This window comes from Chiloscyllium plagiosum, chromosome 32, assembly GCF_004010195.1.
Source record: "Chiloscyllium plagiosum isolate BGI_BamShark_2017 chromosome 32, ASM401019v2, whole genome shotgun sequence".
NCBI lineage: Eukaryota > Metazoa > Chordata > Chondrichthyes > Orectolobiformes > Hemiscylliidae > Chiloscyllium > Chiloscyllium plagiosum.
In genome coordinates this window covers 31,928,572-31,949,153 of record NC_057741.1, presented here as the reverse complement: position 1 = coordinate 31,949,153, position 20,582 = coordinate 31,928,572, and the positions used below count along the sequence as shown (strand labels likewise).

At 42.8% G+C, this 20,582-nt stretch overlaps 1 protein-coding gene and 1 long non-coding RNA gene across 8 annotated transcripts in view; one reads left to right on the top strand and one right to left on the bottom strand.

Annotated features, from left to right (window-relative positions):
• Positions 1 to 12,172, bottom strand: part of LOC122539485 — a 40,464-nt gene extending 28,292 nt beyond the window's left edge. For 3 of the 4 annotated variants that reach the window (XR_006309105.1, XR_006309104.1, XR_006309102.1), the window contains exon 1: positions 12,028 to 12,172. This is a non-coding gene — a long non-coding RNA (uncharacterized LOC122539485). Of the gene's footprint in view, positions 1 to 5,565; positions 5,655 to 12,027 lie in introns of all 4 variants that reach the window. The other variant, XR_006309103.1, reaches the window with a different exon arrangement.
• LOC122539484 (protein FAM13A-like) overlaps positions 1 to 20,582 on the top strand; it is a 220,360-nt gene that overhangs the window by 125,467 nt on the left and 74,311 nt on the right. For all 4 annotated transcript variants that reach the window (XM_043674376.1, XM_043674377.1, XM_043674375.1 and 1 more), the window contains one exon: positions 107 to 282. In XM_043674376.1, coding sequence (XP_043530311.1) covers positions 107 to 282 — 176 coding nt within the window. The remainder of the gene's footprint in view (positions 1 to 106; positions 283 to 20,582) is intronic.

The window sequence follows — 20,582 nt, the reverse complement described above, 5'->3', positions numbered from 1 at the left end:
GTTGAGTCACAGGAGACGAGTGAGGGTGCCAGTGTTTTGAGGTGCCCACATGACTGGCCAATTCTGAATTGCTGGCCCTTTAACAAACATTATCTCCCTGTTCCAGACCAAAAAGACAAGGCCAGAAGGCAGACCAGGGTCTTTCCCCGTGCCCCAGCCTGAGTACTCGAGTGGCACTCCAGAAACGGCCCGGACACTGACTGTCAAAAGCCCCAGACGAGAGGAGATGGAGTCGTCAGAAGAACTGGAAGCTAGTATAAAAGATCTGGAGATAAACAGCAGGTTAGTCACCACGTAATAGTCCAACTGGATCTTTTCCAATTACTTTTGAATTCAAGATAGAAAGTATTGACCTTAAAACCACATTGGGATTCCAGGTGAAAGGTTCACAGCCACAATCTATGTATGAGCTGTAGATTTATTTTGCTCTTTGGACAATGTGCCCTTGTAGAGTCAGAGCTGTCTACAGCACAGAAAAGGGCCATTCAGCCCATTGAACCTGCTTCAGTCAAAAGCAACCATGTAGTTATTCTAATCCCAGTTTCCAGCACTTGATCCTTGGCTTTGGCATCACAAGCGGAAATCAAAACACTTCGGAAACATGATAAGGGCTTCTGTCTCTGTCATCCTTACAGGCAGTTCCAGATTCCCACTGTCCTGTGAGTGAAATTTTCTCTAAACCTCCTGCACCTTGACTTAAATCTATGTCACTGATCTCTCCACCAAGGGGAAACATACCTTCCAGTCCACCCTGTCTGTGCCCCTCATAATTTCATACATCTCAACCATATTGCCCCTCAGTCAATCCCAAAAGATGTGTTTTTGACCAATCTCTGTAGAAATATTATCGCACACCTCTGGGGAAGATGGGACTTCATTCCAGGATCTCAAGCCCAGACAGCATTCTGCCACAAGTGCACCGCAAACATGGAGGCGATGATCCCATTGTGTCACTGACTCCTGGAGGCCAGCAATTCCCCAAGGTGTGCTTCCTTTAAACACAGTTCTCCTCTGGGGTTCCTGGCTTGTGAAATCATAGCTGAGCTCTAATTGCCTCTGAGGTAAAAGCATATCAGTATCGATGAAAATAACCCAAGCAACAAAGGGGAAAGTTTTCCCTGGATGGGTGCAGTCTCTATGAATCACCTATCCTTTTCGTCAAATTTGTTCTTGGATGGTGAATGCTGCTGGCAGTTAATGTCCATCGTCAACTGACATGAGGAAGCTGCCTTTTTGCTCCAGTTTACTCAACTCCATACCGCTAGGGAGAGCTCCAGCATTTCAGCCCAGTGACAGTGAAGAGGCAGCACTATAGTTCTAAAGCTGAATGGTGTGCTGCTGGGAGGTGATGCATCCACCCATCTGTTGTTCTTCTAGGTGCTAGAGGTTTGGGTGTAGCTGATGAAGAAGCCAGGCTGGCCCTGCACCATATCTTGTAGATATTGCCAAAGTGCGCCCACTTTTAAGGCATTTGGCATAACGTTTGGATGATTTTTCCAGGAACGTTATCCACGTCCAGTGCTGAGCAGCTGTGGTCACCCCATTATGCTCCAAACATCCTTTCTTAAGCCCAGGCCTCTGTGCAGGGAAGGTGTGAGGTGAATGTTGGTTGCTTTTGCCTTCAGTTTCACAGTCAACTTTACCAGCTCCCACATTCCCTGGAACTTTCCAACTGAACTAGCACAGCAGAGATTCCCCGTGCTGTAGCCGGGGCTGGCTGAGTGCTTTTTCTTTATTTGAAATCTGGTTTGCAAGTACATGGTGTGCTCGCCCACTGCATTTCTGCATACCTTTCAGGTGGCAGCAACTGATTGATATTTACTGTCCATGGTGCAGGCATTGAAGCATGACTGCCTGTTTATTTATGTATTTGCAGTAATGTAAAACGCACCACGGCAGCTGAAAGTTAAAAATAGAGCAGCATTTCGAATGCTCAGACTTAACCGCGCCGGCCTATCGCAGTGACTTGTCTCCAGTGCGCTGTACACACTGGCTCATGTAAACGATCAAGTGGTCAATTAATTGAACAAACTGATTCTGTAAGTCCCCTGAGGGCTTACATCAGTAAATGCCCAATATCAAGCGTCTGTTATCCATGCCATGATGTTTGCCCACTGAGATGCCAGTCACTCCTGCTTGCAACAGCTCTTACCCCGTTAGTTAAAGCTACGTCAGTGACACCTTGGTAAGTTAATGAGGTTGTGCTAACCTGAGGGAGTACTCCGCACTGGCTCCCACACACTACACACTAGTCCACAGCTCCCTCTTCCACTCCCAACCTTCTGGCTGATATTCAACCGGAATGTGACACCCTTTAGAATTCAGTTTAGAAACGAACATAATCATCTGGCAGAGGATTAGCTGCCTTTACACAAGGGAGCATGTGTCTTTGTAGCAAGACTGTTGACGCAGGAGTTGGTAACTCAAATTACAGGCACTGCATATGTCAGTCAATTGGAGTAAAAACATCATTAAGATGAACAAAATTGAACATAGACAATCATGAATGGTTCCTGTTTAGTAAATGGTTCAATTCAGTTCACTGTCACAGATTTGTTTAGCCATCATCACTGACCATTAAAGGATTGTCACTTCCATTATTTACCAAGCTTAATGTTTTGAACTTTCCGAGCTGGACTTTCATGGAATCGGGAGGCAGGTTCACCTCTGAGTGGTGAACCCACCCTCTTCTGGGTGGACCAAGGAACATTTGTAACTGCTGAGGGGTTTGGAGTCATTGCAGGTCAGATGGGGTTTTAAGAGTGGGAGCAGACGAAGATGGACCCAGGTCATAATCTGGCCTGACTGGGCAGCCAGAGAGTGGAGAGAATACAGAACTCACTCATTTATTATGTTTCAAGACCAGATTACTGACCTTCAGTTCAAGACAAACTGCTTGAGGAGAAGGCAAGGTCAACAACTGTTTATAACACCATTTATTACATAATACAGAACACAACATTCAAAAATATACCTGGCAGATATTCCTGACTGTTATATTATTAAAAGATGATTCAATGAACTCTATCACCTAATACTAGAGGGTCTACGCTGCATATTCTACATGTTCCTAACATTCACAGAGCTAAATATCAGGCTTCTGCCTACCTCTCCTTGTGTTACTCCCTTCTCTAACTCTGCCCACACTGTGCCATTTATGCCCAGTGAGGAGCAGTTCTGTGACATCATCCACAAGGTTGTTTCAGGTTTCTAAAGCCCTTGAGTAGCACTCACTACCATTGGCTTTTGCCCGAAACGTCGATTTTGCCTGTCCTCGGATGCTGCCTGAATTGCTGTGCTCTTCCAGCACCACTGATCCAGAATCAGGTTTCTAAAGCCCTTGAGTAGCACTCACTACCATTGGGTGGGTTGAAGGGAACAGTGTCGATGCACATAAGGGAAAGCTGGATATGGATATGAGGAAAGAGGGGATAGAAATTGATAACATTGGAGATAGAAGATTAAAATGAGGCTCAAGTGGAACTTAAAACTGTCATGGACTGTTTGGGCCAAATGGCCTATCTCTGTGTGTAATGCATTCTCTGTTATTTTATGTAGTTTTTGAGTGACCATTTTCATCACAGAGAGCTCAGTTTATTGTGGAACTTAATCAGTACCATTTGGAAGGTGCTGGGGCTGATGGGTGAAGGGCTTTGGCTTTGATTTGCTCAGACCTGACCATCGTGAGTGAATCTTATTAAGGATTTTTTTTGGCACCTCGCTGAATGTGTTCATAAGCCTTTGCACAAACTGACCCTCCTGCTGCTAGGATACCTCACAATCACTGAGTAAAAATACTCACAAACTGTAGATAATTGACAGGTTTCTAGTCGTATATTTTTAATTAATTTCTCATTTGAATTGTGTTCTTGAATGTATGCGAGTGTATGTTTCTGTGTGCAATGCATGTGCATGTGTGTGTGCAAGTATCTATGTTTGGTTTGTGTGTGTTTCTATGTGTTTGTATATACATATTTTTGTTTTCTGTATCTTTCTGTACCTTTTCCTATTTGTACATTTCTGTGTTTGTGTGTTGTGTATTAACAGTGCTTATGTGTTTACTTCTGAGTGTATCTATGTTTATGTGTCTGTTTTGATGTGTGTGTTTCTTTGTTTAGTTATTTATTTCTTTGTGTTTGTGCATGTGTGTATTTATCTGTATATATCTGCATGGGTATGTGTCTCTGTATGCTTATGTGTGCAAATCCTGTTTGTTTTTGAGTGTATGTTCAATGTGTGTGTTTCTATGTATTTCTGCGTGTGCGAAAATCTCTATATCTGTGCACCTCTATATCTGCATATTTATCTGTGTCCATGTATGTCTGTGTTAATATATGTATATGTCCATATATTTATGTGTATCCATGTATTTAAGCATATCCGTGTATCTATGCAAGTGTATATGTATCTGTGTTTTTTCACTATCCAATTCTTTTCTCACTACTATCTGCCTGCAGTTTGTACCAGCTCTGGTGCAGTGGTCCAGACTCCCCACGGTTGCTTTTCTAGATTTATTAAAATTCAGCTAACCTTCCACAACTATTCAGGATTGCTTCATAAATAACAAAACATTGGCGATGTGAGATTGCTGACAGTCCTACTTTCATCAAAGGCATAACAGTCTCTAATCTGTATAATACTCTATCACTGTGCAATGCCAGAAACAGATAAAAACAACTCCCACACTGCCTAACCTTTGGGTCAGACTGCTTTCAGTTAAGTTGGTACCTATTTCTGTATAAATAGATCTGATAAAAGTTGTTGATAGAAGGTTGCACCAGTGTGGGTCTGTTGACTGAACGAGTGACATATATAGAACAAGTCTAAGTTTAGAAGACTGCCAATCTGGAAAGACTTTTACATCAAGTAGATTTAGGTTTGTGAGAGTACTAAATACCAACTAGCATTTTTAAAATTTTACGTTTCTCCTCAGTGTTTTGCTTAGAATTCCTTTACTGTAATGAAACATTACAAATTAAAGAACTAATCCTTAAAATGTGGGTTTGGAGATTACTCATTGTCAGTCAGGAATGTTATTTTCATTTGGAATCTCAGAATGATACTTATTTCCTGGATGTGAAATCCTTTCTGGTTGTTGTGTGATATCAAATAATGACTAACCCCAACCCCAATAAATCCCAATAAGTCCAAAACTCTTATTTGGACTTATTTTCTTTTATATTAAGCTCTATATTTTCATCATTCATGCTCCTTCTATCATACATTGGCTCTGAGTCACACAAAGAATTCAGTTTCAAATCTATGTGTTTAAATCCCTCCATAGCCTATGATCTCTGCAGCCCTCTCCACCCATCGCCCCTGTGCTCACTGACTACATTGTTTCCCAGTCCAGGAATGTCTGCACTTACAAATTCTCATTGCTGTGTTCAAGGCTGCCTATGCTCGCCTTTGCTGTAGAAACTGTTCCAGCAGTAAAGCATTCTGCACTATCTCATTCTCCAACCTCTACCAACTGTGGCCATGCTTTCATCCTGATAGCGCCAAATCTTGGAAATTCCTCCCTAAACAGCTCTTTTTATTTCAATCTTTCACTCTCATTCATACCTATGCCTTGACCAAACCCTGATCACTTGTTCTCACATCTTCTTTGAGTTGGGTGTCAGTTTCTGTCTTGATTCTGTTGTTGTTAAGCTCTGTGGGAAATTAAAGGTACCATATATATGTAAGTTGTTGTACACCCAACACCATGAAACTCCCACGAATTCATACTGATAAACTCATAGACTCACACGCAAATACATATTCAAACTCAAACACACACACAAACATACCCTCACACATGCACACACGGACACACTGTCTCTCACACACACACACTCTCTTTCACATACACAAACACGCTCTTCTTCATACACTCTCCCTCACACATACGCTCTCAGGAACACACACCCACACTCACACATATACAAACAAACATACAGTTATACTCACACTCATACTCAGACGTTGACGCTGACAACACGCATGTACTAGTGTACACACAAACACTTAATGCAAACATCAAACACAATACATACTCTCACACCCCCAGACACTCACCAATGCACATACACTTACACAAACTCACATACTTGAACAGAGACATACACACACACATGCACATTCATGCATATTATACACACACACATACGTACATACACACATATATATATATCATTTAACTTTGACCTTAGTGTATTCCCCAACCACCTTCGCTTATCATCAGTGACACCATGTTCACCACTCACCCTGACTCCCTGAAACCTCTTCGATAAACTGCTCAGCTACTGTGCCTTTGCCCATTTGAAGGTTTTGTCACAACAATTAAGCAAAGTTTGAAGAGTAGTGCACATAAAGTTCCGGCAGCGTCTGTGTTTGTCAGTGTTTATGTGTGTCTGTCTGTGTAAGTTTGTGGTTGTCTTTGAGTCTGCATCTGTGTGTTTGTATGTCTGCATCTGTGTGCCTATATATGTCTGTGTATATCAGTGTGCACCTGTATCTGTCTACGTGTGTCTGTGTCTTGTCTGTCTGTATGGGTCTACATGTTTCTGTGTCTATGTGTACTGTATGGCTTGCTTGATATGTGTGCTTATGCCTGTGCGTATGTGTGTGTGTTAACGTGTGTATTTATGTGTCAATGTATACATCATGTGTGCATAGGGGATGGGATAGGATATAAAACAATATTCATTTCTATAGCATCTCTCAAAACCTATCTTTCTGACTTGTCAGTCTATAGTGGGGTCTGCTGTCCATCCCTCTCTCAATTCATGTTTAATTAAATTGATAAATTCTTGATGTCACAAGGAATTAAGGGCTACAGGGAGAATGCGGGTAAGTGGAGTTGAAATGCCCATCAGCCAAGATTGAATGGCAGAGTGGACTCGATGGGCCGAATGGCCTTACTTCCGCTCCTATATCTCATGGTCTTATCCCTTTCCACAAGGCGCTGCGAGGCATTTTCCAGTTTAAAGGCTATTTGAAATGTGTTTTGTTCTTATAATTGGAGAAATGAAAATTTTTTTTTAAAGCACTTGGTCAAAACTTAATTTTGGTAAACATTCCTTCAGGGTATTTTTATCTGCATAGCCTGAGCAAGATCAATAGTTGCTATGAGACACGGATAAAGTCCTATTTCTAATGATGATTGTGGTTACTACTGTAAATGTTAAGAATGCTGAGCTACTACCCTGTCCAAACACCTTGTGCATTATTCTTTAGTCCCTGATTGTTTTGTAAACCAGATTAGTGGTTATATCAGGTTAATAATTATCACGTACTGCCAATACATAAGCAAAAACAAAAAGAGCCTCACCCTTTATCCTACAAACTAGTGGTGAGCTTTGCTGGTTTTAGAAAATGTTGTTTACTACACACTCCATCACACGTGAAACTAAAGATCTGAATCCTTGTATATGAAACCAGTCCTTGTTGACGCACACTGAGAACAAATCAGGGTTCCCATAGTTGCGGAAAGAGATCAACGATTCTAAGATACTCGCAAGAAGGTGGGGGAGGTCAGTAGGACATTCCTTAAATAGTAGGAATTCTCCAGTTATCAGAAGCCATTGTGGCATGAGAGGTGGCGAGGAGGGACAGGACATTGGCTTGGGGACGAGGGGTTCAGTTAGTTGAGTGAGGTGCTGGAAAAGCACAGCAGGTCAGGCAGCATCCGAGGAGCAGGAAAATCAACGTTTCAGGCAAAAGCCCTTCATCAGGAAGGCCTGTTAAAGGGCTTTTGCCCAAAACATCAATTTTCCTGCTCCTTAGACGCTGCCTGGCCAGCTATGTTTTACCAGCACCTCACTCTCGACTCTACATCTCCAGCATCTGCAGTCCTCGCTTTCGCCTAATTGAGTGAAGTGTTGTGGACAACTGTCGGCAAGGTTACCTAAGACAGTGGGGTGGATGGATCGCCCTGCTTCCCCACCACCTCCACTGGGCCCACAAGGATGTTTCAACAATGTCCTTGATCAGAACGCTCTTAATCGGGCCTGAGTTCTTGCTACTGGAAACAGTGTTGGATTCAGGGTACACAGAACTACTGTTACAAAGTTAGGAAAATGCCCACAAATAATGAGATAATGACCAGATTAAATACAGGATTCTTTTTTTTTAAGTGACAGATGTTTGAGGGGTAAACTATTGGCCAAGATTTGTCTATAATGCTTTCATTTTTTGAACCCATTAGGGAATGGTCAGATTCCAGAGTCTTTGCAGAGACATGCACCCTGCCCCTGCCCCTTTTCCAATGTTAAAAATCACACAACACCAGGTAGCTACCTGATGAAGGAGCAGCACTCAAAAACCCTATACTTCTAAATAAATGTGTTGGACTATAACCTGGTGTCGTGTGATTTTTAACTTTGTCCATCCTAGTCCAACACCGGCGCCTCAACCTCATGACCTTTTTCAATGAGTGAGTATGGTGTTCAAATCCCTCTTTGAAAGTCCCAATCCCTTTGTCCTTGCCATGTAATTGTTTTTAATTGCTTTTTGTTGAAGTCTACATCCAATGCCCTTTTCAAAACTTATTTTGAGTTTACCTCCACCATCCCTTCAGGGTACAGCTGCCTGGGAAAGGTTGTTGTCAGGTTTATGCTCTGAAACAGTGAGCAATTTAACAATCACCAATGACCATCTTCACAAATCTGCAGCAGGCTTGTAGAGATTAAACTTTATTCCCAGAAATGAGTACTGCACAGTCCATGGTTAGACAATAATCAGATTGTTTATAACCTGGCACACAATTTAGCTGTAAATTACCAAGCACTGTAAATGCATACAGCAATTTCAGGTCTTATCTTTTGGAAAAAGGGTAGTGTCAGGCCTTGACTCTGTTTTTCAACACTTTGGATAACACATGCCAAATCTTTTTGCAAACAAAATATTTGAACAAACACAATCTCATTGGCCAGACTCAAAAGCAATATTGACATGGAAATTTGCTGCCTTGAAACAAAGCAGTTACCAATGAAACACTATTCTTAAAATCCCCAAACTGGTCAGGCCAGGATTTGGATTGAACAATGTCCAGATTGGATTAATTTGGACTTGCGGTTTGTTTTCTGTGCTGATCTTTGCTGTTTGTAAACACCCACGGTTCCAGTTTTGGGTTCCTCAGCGTTCAGTTCATCAGGCCTTATAGCCCAAGTTGGTTGTGGGGTTCGAATAGTCGGCGGGTCACCTTCTCTGCCAATCATGTAAACCTAAGATTACGTTATTAGTTTTTACAAACACTGTCTAATTGTCCGGGTGTGCACTGGAACAGATAGCTGATCCACCTTGAAGAATTGTTGAGTGCTTCACCTGGGATGCAAGGTTTATCATATGAAGAAAGACACAAGTTGGGCCCATATCCATGTGACTGTACAAGTGGGAGAGGAATTTTATTGATACGTATAGAAACATAGAAGATAAGAGCAGGAGTAGACCATTCGGCCCTTGAGTCTGCTCTGCCATTCAGCATGATCATGACTGATCATTGAGCTCAGTACCCAAATCCCACCTCCTCGCCTTGTTCCTTGAGCCCGTTAGCCACAAGAGCTTTCTCTATCTCCTTCTTAACAAGACATAATGTTTTGGCATCACCACTTTCTATGGCAGTGAATTCCACAGGCTCACTACTCTCTGGGTGAAGAAACCTCTCCTCATCTCAGTCCTGAAAGGTTTACCCCATATCCTTAAAATATTTCACCCCTCCACCTCCCCAGTTCTGGACTCCCCCACCACCAGGAACATCCTTCCTGCATCTAACCTGTCTAAATAGAACAGTACAGCACAGAATTTACCGTTTAACTGAACGTTCTCATTGATACAACCCTTAAAGGCACCACTTTGTGTACATTCTTGGTACAATTGTTGAGGGCTGTAGTCATGCTAGAATTTATAGATTTCTATGAGATCTCTCCCCCTCAAGATTCTAAACATGAGGGAATAAAATCCTAACCAATCAATCTCTCCTCATACATCAGTCCTGCCATCCCAGGAATCAGTTTGTAAACTTTTGCTGCACTCTCTCTATATCCTTCCTTCCTTAGATAAGGAATGGGATAGGAATTTTGCTTGCATCTTATCCTTGATTTTCAAATTTGACAGAGATAGTTTCCATATTTCCAAGATCCCTATTGAAAACAATGGCGAGTGTCTTCAGAATTTGTGATAGTTCAGTCTCAGAATCTGACAAGTGATTCATTTCAGCCCAGTTGAGTTTGATTTTCTACAACAATGCTGAGAGGAGAGTCAAGGACCAGAGTACTTAGTCTCAGAATGAAGGGGTGCCAATTTAAGACTGAGATGAGGAGATATTTTTTCTCTGAGAGGGTTGAGAGTCTTTGGAACTCTTTGCCACAGAGAGATACAGTGGTAGAGTTCTTGTATTTAAGGCTGAGATAGGTAGATTCTTGATCAGTCAGAGAATCAAGGGCTATGGGAACAACACAGAAAAGTGGATGTGAATAATTTTGGATCAGTTGTGATGGAATGGGCTTGAGGGACCCTAACCCCTTAAAAGGCAGAAAGGAAGCAGGAGAGAAGCAAGTTTTGGGAGGGAATTGCAGAGTTCAGAGCCTCAGCAGCAGAAAGAACGACCACTAGTGGTGAGACAATTAAAATCGTAGCTAAGCAGACAGGGATTTCAAGTTCCAAGCTGCCTGTCGAACCTCAGGAAACATTTCCAGCCCTCTGTACTGTCTTCTTATTACTACTGGTCTTTACTTGGGAACCCTGACACTAAGTCTTTGCCCTGATGTCAGCTGTGTGTCAGTGGACAGCATTCTAGCCTCAGAACCAGACAGGGGTCAAGGCTTATTGAAGGTCATTCTTGTGCAATACTGACAGGCTCCTGCACCACTGGAAGTGCTGTTGGTTGGTTGAGGCTTTATGCACATTCTCAAACGAACGTAAACCATCTCAGACTGCACTGGAATCATCCCTGCTGTTCTGGTCAATATATATCACTCAACCAGTGTCACTCAGACAGGATAACTTGTCATTTATCTCATTTGATTTTCATGAAATTGTGCTGTGTTCAAATTCACCGGCCTGTTTTCTCTTTATGACTACCCTTCAAAAGTAGTTCTGCAAAAGTCCTTTAGACTGTCCTAAGTTCATGAAAGCTGCACCATAAACCTAATTAAAACAGAGACCACTGGACATGCACAGGTTTAACAATGTCTATGGAGAGGAAAAGCAGAGTGAAAGGACATGACGTGAAATGTTAATTCTGTTTCTCTCTCCACAGATGCAGCCTGAATATTTCCTTGATTTTCCTATTTTCATTTTGGATCTTGTGCTCCTGGGGTATTTTACTTTTGCAAAAGGCAAAGTATTTTTATTTCATTTTCACTCTGTGTGACATGACCTTTTGATGATGTTGTGCCTGAGAGTGCAAGTCTTAACACTGTATCCAAGGGGAGGCAATGGTATTACCCCTGGTTTGTTAATCCAGAGATCCAGGGAATGTTCTGGGGAGTTGGATTTGAATCTCACCACGAACAAAGATGGAATTTGAACTCAATGGAAATCTGGAATTACGAGTGTAATGATGACCGTGAATTGATTGTTGGGGGAAAAGCCCATCTGAGTTCACTAGTGCCCTTTAGGGAAGGTAATTGCCATCCTTACCTAGTCTGGCCCACAGCAATGTGGTTAACTTTTAACTGTTTTCTGGGCCACTCAGAATGGGCACTAAATGATGGCCGAACCAGCGATGCCCACATTCCGTGAATGAATTTTTTAAAAGGCAACACATCGGTACTCCTTCGATACTGAACTGCATCTTACATTCAAGTTACTAGAGTAGGGCTGGAACCCACAACCTTTCGACTTGAAAACAAGAATGGTACCGACTGTGTCACAGCAAACACCTAAAAGAGGTAACCTTTCTTATCCATGTGGCTTTGCTCGGAGAACTCGGAAATTCCAAATTTTAAAAAAGAGTGCCATAGTGTTGATCTGAAAATCGTCCAAAGGTATTGAGGTTTCACATTGAACAGTAAGAGAAAGCTGACCCAGTTCACAACTCACCGTTCCATGTTTTGAAAAGACTGTGATGCTGCTCCTGTTCACAGGCGATTGGCACATGAACTGGAATTAAATGTTGCTCACAAGGAACCTACCATGCGAGACTAATGGGCTGAATCCTGGATTCTCATCCTCACTAGAACACTTGAGAAACGGAATTCTTCTTTAAATAGGGAAGAAATCAAGTCGACCTTTAAGCTTCTCATTGGAAAACTTAAAAATAGACCCTCCGTGCCTTCATTTTGATAGATTGCTATTTTAGCTTCTTAAAGGGATCATATTCTGACAAACATGTTTGCTCCTGAAGGAGAGACATGTTTTACCTGTAGAACAGAAAATCTTCTCCTTTCACAAGATTTATGTACCTTGATCCAGAAAAATAGTTTTCGGAACCATTCTAAAGACCCTCCTGCTCAACTACTATCCCCAGCTCCAAGGCTGTTTCCATTCTCTGTGAAGCACTGTGTTCTCTCTGGTGCTGAAACCCGAGCCAAATCTTCAAAAATTGCTGGCTTGGTACCTCCAACCAACTCCTTTCCATTGAACTTAACTCCAGTTGTGTCTCCTTGGGCCTTGCCAAGTTGACCGTGCTTATTTTGAAATCCTTGCCCCCACCCTTACTGTCCATCACGTCTGAACCACTGCCTCTTCCTTCTGGAATGTTCCCCACCCCAACACTTCTATCTTATTACTTTGAGTCTCTTTGAAACCTTCATATATAAAGAATCATCAGATTCAAAATGTGAATTCTATTTTGCTTTTCACAGACCTGGAGAGTTTTTCCTGTACTTTCTGTTTTTATTTCCGATTTCCAGCATGACTTTACCTTATCACCTGGCTGTCTAGTTTTAATGGTCTTCTTTAAGGCTCCTGACTTTGAGTGTCATGTACACCGCCAACACCTCTTTGCCTGTTTAGCTTCATCTGTTCTTTGTTCACTGTATCTTTTACATTGTCCTGAGGCACTTAAAGAAGGGCCTGTGCCCGAAACGTCGAATCTCCTGTTCCCTGGATGCTGCCTGACCTGCTGTGCTGTTCCAGCAATAAAGTTTCAACTTTGATCTCCAGCATCTGCAGACCTCACTTTCTCCTCCTGAGGCACTTAACAGCACTATTGAGATGTAATGTAGGAAATGCAACAAATAAATCATACAGAGCAAGATCCCACAAAGAGATAATGGACAGACCATCTAGTTTTGGTAATGTTGGGTTGAGGGATAGGAATTGCTGGGAACACAGGGGAATTTCCATGCTCTTTTTTGAAATAGTTCCACGGAATGTTTTACTTCCATCTGCAAGGACCAATTTAGTGTCCGACTGAAAAGCAAGTACCTCCAATGATGCAGTGCTCCTTTAGTAGTGAAGTGTCAGCCTAGGTTTTGGGCTCAAGTCTTCTGAATTGAGTCTTGAATACACAAAGTTCTTATGCAGAAATGAGTGTTGTCACCATTGTCATTGACCCCGGTGCATGAGGCAGTATTTAGTCAGAAAAAAGGCTAGGTATTAGTTAATTTCAGGACAGGTTTGAAATTTCACAACTACTGAGATGTGATTGCCGTCACAAACAATCCCAAATAAGTACAGAATCAAGCCATTTAATCGGCTGAAGTTTATTCAGGTTACACATTTCTATTACCTCCCAGTGGCTGGCATGTCACTTATGCAATGTACTGATTTCCCAGACTTCATGACTCATTTTTGTCACTGGATCAGAGTCTAGGTATTTTGCAGCAAGTTACACGTCTCACCACTTCCCAAAACCACTCCGTCAACAATACCCACTTTGTACAAGTCAGAAGTAGTACAGATTACTGTCCACTTCGCTGGTAGGAAGCAGCTGCAATAGCGTTCAACAAGCTGGAGCTCAGCCAGGACAGAACAGTTCACTTGATTGGCACCTCACCCACTAGGTGAAACATTCACTTCCTCCACCACTGGCACACCTTGGCTGCAGTTTGTAATGTCTACAAGATACACTGCAACAACTCGCTAAAGCTTCTACGAAAGCACCTTCCAGACTCTCACTGCTGAGAAGGTCAAGGGCAGCAGGTGCTTCAGAACATGATTGCAACCGAGTTCCCTCCTTGTCATACACAGTGGCTCAGAAGTATATTGGTATTCCTTTCTCACTGCTGGGTTAAATCCTGAGACTCCCTCCCTGACAGCATCTTCACCACGCACACTGCAGGGTTTCAAGAAGATGGTCCACGTCTTGAGAATCAATCCCCAGTGCTTTCTGTATGTGTATACGATATATCTGTGCCTTCATATCAGAGAATGCCCAGTGATTTGTTTTGTTCTTAGAACAGTCAAGCACAGAATAAAGCTATTCAGCCCATTAAGACAATGTTAACTTTTTTGAAGAGCAGACCAGTTAGTCCATGGCCCCATTCTTCCCCCAGACCTCTCCAATATTACCCCCTGTAATGACTGAATTTGTGACTATTTGGATAGTGGCTTCTAAATCATAGAGTCACAGAGATGTACAACATGGGAACAGATCCTTCGGTCAAACTCGTCTGAACCATCTAGTCCCATTTGCCAGCACTTGCCCCATATCCCTCTAAACCTTTTTTATTCATATACCGATCCAGATGCCTCTTAAATCTTGTAATTGTACCAGCTTCTATCACTTCCTTTGACAGCTCATTACACACATGCACCACTCTTTGTGTGAAAACGTTGGCCCTTAAGTCACTTATAAATCTTTCCCCTCTCACCCTAAACCTATGCCGTCTAGTTCTGGACTTCCCCTGCCCAGGAAAGAGATCTTGTCTATTTATCCTATCCATGCCCCTCATGATTTTAAAAACATGTCCACTCATTGCAAAGAATTTATTTCTCATGCTGTCATTAATTCTTTTACCAACTGCCTTAAATCTTGACTGGATGTAGGTTTGCTCGCTGAGCTGGAGGGTTCGTTTTCAGATGTTTCGTCACCATACTAAGTAACATCTTCAGTGAGCCTTCGGACATCTGAAAATGACCTCTCCAGCTCAGTGAGCAAACCTTCATCCAGAACCTCAACCTGAGCTACAAATCTTCTCAAAACTGGTTAAATCTTGAGTCCTTCAGCTACTGACCATTCAGCCATTGGAAACATGTTTTTTCTTTTCGTCCTGTCTCATCCTACCTTGATTTGGAGTAACCTTTGTTAACCTCTTCATTTTCTATGCTCCCAGTCAGACACCTCCAGTTTTCCACATCCCTGGAACCATTCCAATAAATCTCTTCTGCACTCTCTCCAAAGAGAGAGAACAGTTCCATTCTCAGCAGTGATACCTAGCATGTTCCAGCTGCTTCTTGATAATGGAAGATTTTTTTTTGGATGTTTTTGATGAGAAGGGAGTGCAGCCGAAGTTCAACAGAATGATTACTGGGATGGCAGATTTGTCCCACAAGGAGAGGCTGGGTCAACAGGGCTTCTACTCACGAGAGCTTAGACGAATGAGAGGGGATCTCAATTGAGATGCATAAATTCTGAGAGGGCTGGACAGACCGGATGCAGGAATGATGCCTCCTATGCCAGGGGGTGTCCAGAAAAAGAGGTCACAGTTTCGGGTCATGTGATGGGCCCTTACAGTATGAGATGAGAAGAAATTGCTTCATTCAAAGATTGGTCAGGCTGTGGAATTCTTTACTGCAAAAGGCTGTGGAGGCCAAGTCACTGAGTATTTTTTACGAAGCAGTACATTTCTCGAGGCTAAAGCTGTCAAGGGACATGGGGAGCAGCCATGGTCAGGTTGAATGACAGAGCAGGCTTGATAGGCTGAATGGCCTACCCTGATCCGAATTGTGTTTCTTTGGAAGGTTCCATTTTAAATAGCTATTCGCTGTAGCATCTCTGGTTACCGCACATGCACCAGAAAGTCTGCAGACTTATGCACAACTAAAACTAGTATATGAGTCAAAGGAAAAATAGAACAGTTCCTGGAATATCTGAGGTTATGAAACCTCCACAGCACCTGATCTGTAAAAGCAGTTTGGAATGGAGCGGGATGACATGTCAATATTTAATTACTTTAACACTGATGCGATGAGCTCTCTGAGGGCATTAGCAGCAGTTGTCAGTCTTGAGGAGCATTTAAAATTTGATCATGCCCTAATAAAAATAGGTAGCAAATAGCAGTGAGGAACATCCTGACCTTTGTCCAATGGTTCAACAATGCCTGTGGTGTGTGGAGTCTGCTATTTCAATGTGTGGCTCTGGGAAGGTGGCAGTCAAGAGACTACATAATTCCAAGGACTAGACCTTCATTGCTTATTGGGTAAACTCTTCCTTAGAGAAACATTGATTGTTTTGATCTGAGTCTAAATGTTAAAGGAATCTCACAGTCATCTGGAGGGCTTCAGTGTTATACATGTGAGCGATGTCAACTGAGAGGAATGAACTTGCATTCATATTGTGACTTTCTCATCTCTGAGTCAGAACACTGTGGCAACAAGTACTGCATCGGAAACTCGCCTCGCATAGTTTAGGCTCACGTTCAGTGCAGTACTGATGGAGTGCCTCAGTGCTACCTTTCATAGAAGACAACTAAACCAATGCCACCTGCCTTCACAGGTGGGTGTGAGAGATCTGCCACCCTTTAAAAGTAGATAAACAGGCGAGTGCCCTCTGGTGCCCTGGTCATTATTTGTCCTTCTGGGGTAGGGATTGCAACAAATGCTGGAAACTCCGAATAAGCTTTCAGCTTAGATCTGGCGGGCACAATGGCTCAGTGGCTAGCCTACTACCTCACAGCATCAGTAAACTGAGTTCAGTTCCACACTCGGGTGACTATCTGTGTGGAGTTTGCAATTGTCCCTGTATCTGGGTGCTCTACTTTCCTCCCACAGTCCAAAGATGTGCAGGTCAGGTGGATTGGCCATAGTTAATGTTGGCTAATGAGGTTTGGGTGGGAGTTCTTTAGAGGGACACCTCAAATTTTGGTGTCATCTGCAAACTTACCAACTATACCCCTTATACTCACATCCAAATCATTTATATAAGTGATGAAAAGTAGTGGAGCCAGCACCGATCCTTGTGGCACTCCACTGGTCACAGGCTTCCAGTCTGAAAAACAACCTCCATCACTACCTTTGAGCCAGTTCTGTATCCAAATGGCTAGTTCTCCCTGTATTCCATGAGAACCAACCTTGCTAACCAGTCTCCCATGGGGAACCTTGTCGAATGCCTTACTGAAGTCCATATAGATCACATCCACCGCTCTGTCCTCATCTCTATGACTGGATGGTCTCTTTCTACACTATGAGGATTCTAGATCTGGTGTTAAGGAGCCTTGAATAATGGACACTGCATTAGACTAATTTTGTGTCTTGCTTGTTCATCAACTCCAGCAGTGACAACTTGCCCCAAGATTTTGAGGCACATTTACCAGCTGCTGTCAGTTGTGAGGGATGGTCACAATCATACAGGGTGGGCTTGTGCTGCGGTGCCAGTAGTTCTGATTATTGTTTGTTAGCATCAGAGTTCCAGCTCTCCCTCTGCTATCTGCCTAGTGCCCCCACCCCCCAAAATATTCAAGACTTAAGCATTGCTGGATCCTTCTCCTCCCATCATTACTGGGACTGACTGGTGTGGGAATTGTCTAGTTACCCCTAAATCTGTGTTGACAAGGGAATATGAAGTGACTGATTCCATTCTGAGGGCACTCCGGCCTTACTAATGCCTCGCATAGACAAAATCAAACGCAACATCTGTGTTTATCATTTTGGGGAAGTGGCAAAGTAACTTTGTGGTGACCCCTGGCTGCTCTCATAAACTTGATGGACAAGACACCAGCTGTTTTTCATCCTTCCTGCTGGCTGCGCTCAGACCCTGACCAGCGAGTGGTGTCAACTTTGATTGTGAACTGAAATTGCTATCAGCAAACATCCCTCCTCCAAATGTCCAACCCCATCTACTTTTTGATCCTTCTCCAACGTTCTTATCAATAATTCTCAAAAATAAAATTTACACTTTGTTGAATCACCCACATGAATTGCTTTCTGGGCAATCGCACAGTTTCTCGGAGTTTAATCCTTCATACCTGGGAACTCCAAAACCACTCCAGAGGGTTGCAATCCCTAAGATCGATATTAACCACTGAGCAGTGCAGCCAAGCTCATTGTGAACAATTCCCTCTTTTCCTCCACTCTAGCAGCCTATGATGGACATGCAATAGGAGCACAAGAACTGGGAGCAGGAGTAGGCCATTCAGCCCCATGAGCCTGCTCCGTCATTCAGTACAATCATGGCTGATCTTATCTCAACCTCAACTCCACTTTCCTGCCTACTCTCTATAGCACTTTAACCCATTACTGATTAAAAATCTGCCTATCTCCTCCTTAAATGTACTCAATGTCCCAGTATCCACGACTCTGTGAGGTAGTGAATTCCACAGATTCACAGCCCTTTTAAATTTCTCCTCATCTATTTTAAATCTGCCACTCCTTATCCTAAAACTATTGCCTCTCATTCTAGATTGCCCCACAAGATAGGTATATGAATAGAAAGGGTTTGGAGGGATGTGGGCCGGGTGCTGGCAGGTGGGACATAGATTGGGCTGGGATATCTGGTCAGCATGGACGAGTTGGACCGAGGGGTCTGTTTCCATGCTGTACATTTCTATAACTCTCTGACTGTAAGAGGAAACATCCTCTCCACATCTATTTTGTCAATCCATTTTAGTATCCCATATACCTCAATTAGATCTCCTCTCATTCTTCTAAATTCCCTGACTCTATGACTCTATGTCAACATTAGAGTGGTGCTGGAAATGCACAGCAGGTCAAGCAGCATCTGAGGAGCAGGAAAATTGATAATTCGGGCAGGAGCTCTTCATCAGGAATCCCCGAAACGTCAATTTTCCTGCTCCTCGGATGCTGCCTGACCTGATGTGCATTTCCAGCACCACTCTAATCTTGACTCTAATCTTCAGCATCTTCAGTCCTCACTTTTGCCTCTATGACTCAATGTGCAAATTATCACAGAACTTTGAGAATAAATTCATAGGATGTTGATATCATTGGCTCCTATATACCCAGAGAAGGTATGGATGATCTGCCTTTTGATATTGCTGCAGGTATGGAGGTGTAGACACACCCACAGTACTGTTGGAGAGATAGTTCCAGGATTTTAACCTAGTGACAGTGACGGAACAGGCAGTGTAGTTGTAAGTTGATGCATAGAGGATTGGTTCAGTAATAGAACACAGGAAATTGAGGTAAGAGAGCCATTTTCTGGATGGAGTGCCACAAGCAGCAATGCTGAGACCACAAGTATTTACAATATCTATTAATAACTTGGATGATGGAAGTGAATGCACCATCACCAAGTTTGTGGATCATACAAAAATTAGTGAGAAGGACACAGTGACTGTTCGGGGGGATGTAGACTGGTTAAATTGGTTGATAATAAGTTGGCAGATGAGATGTAACAAGGGAAAATTAACTTTGGCAGGAAGAATAGTCTGACTAAATATTGTTTAAATAGAGAATGGCTTCTCCTTCCTGAAATAAAGGCACATTAGCCACCTTCCAGTCTTTTGGCACCTCTCCTGTGGCTGTAGATGATATAACTATCGCTGCTGCAGGGCCCCACAATTCTTTCCCTGACTTCCAACAACATCTTGTGATACACTTGATCAGATCCCACAGACTTATCCACCATTATGTTTTTTTAAGACCACCAGCACTTCCTCTTCTGTAACGTGGCCTGTTTTCAAGACATCAATATTTATTTCCCAGAGTTCCCTAGCCTTCATTTCTTTCACCATTGTAAAAACTGATGTGAAATATTTGTTTAGTATCTTTCCCATCCCATGTGATTTCACACATAGATGGCCCCGTTGATCTTTAAGAGGCCCTATTCTCTCCCTAGTTACTCTTAATGTACTTATAGAATCTCTTCAGATTATCCTTAACCTTATCTGCCAAGACTATCTCAAATCCCCTTTTTGCCCTCCTGAATTCCCTCTTAAAGAATGCTCCTACACTACTTAAAGTCTTCAAGGGATTCACCTGATCCCAGTTGTCTATACCTAATGAAACTTCCTTGTTCTTGAGCAGAGCCTCAATATCTTTAGAACATAGAACATAGAACAGTACAGCACAGAACAGGCCCTTCAGCCCACGATGTTGTGCCGACCACTGATCCTCATGTATGCACCTTCAGATTTCTGTGACCATATGCATGTCCAGGAGTCTCTTAAATGTCCCCAATGACCCTGCCTCCACAACTGCTGCTGGCAACGCATTCCATGCTCTCACAACTCTCTGTGTAAAGAACCCGCCTCTGACATCCCCTCTATACTTTCCTCCAACCAGCTTAAAACTATGACCCCTCGTGTTAGTCATTTCTGCCCTGAGAAATAGTCTCTGGCTATCGACTCTATCTACGCCTCTCATTACCTTGTATACCTCAATTAGGTCCCCTCTCCTCCTCCTTTTCTCCAATGAAGCGAGTCCGAGCTCAGTCAACCTCTCTTCATAAGATAAGCCCTCCAGTCCAGGCAGCATCCTGGTAAACCTCCTCTGAACCCGCTCCAAAGCATCCACATCTTTCTTATAATAGG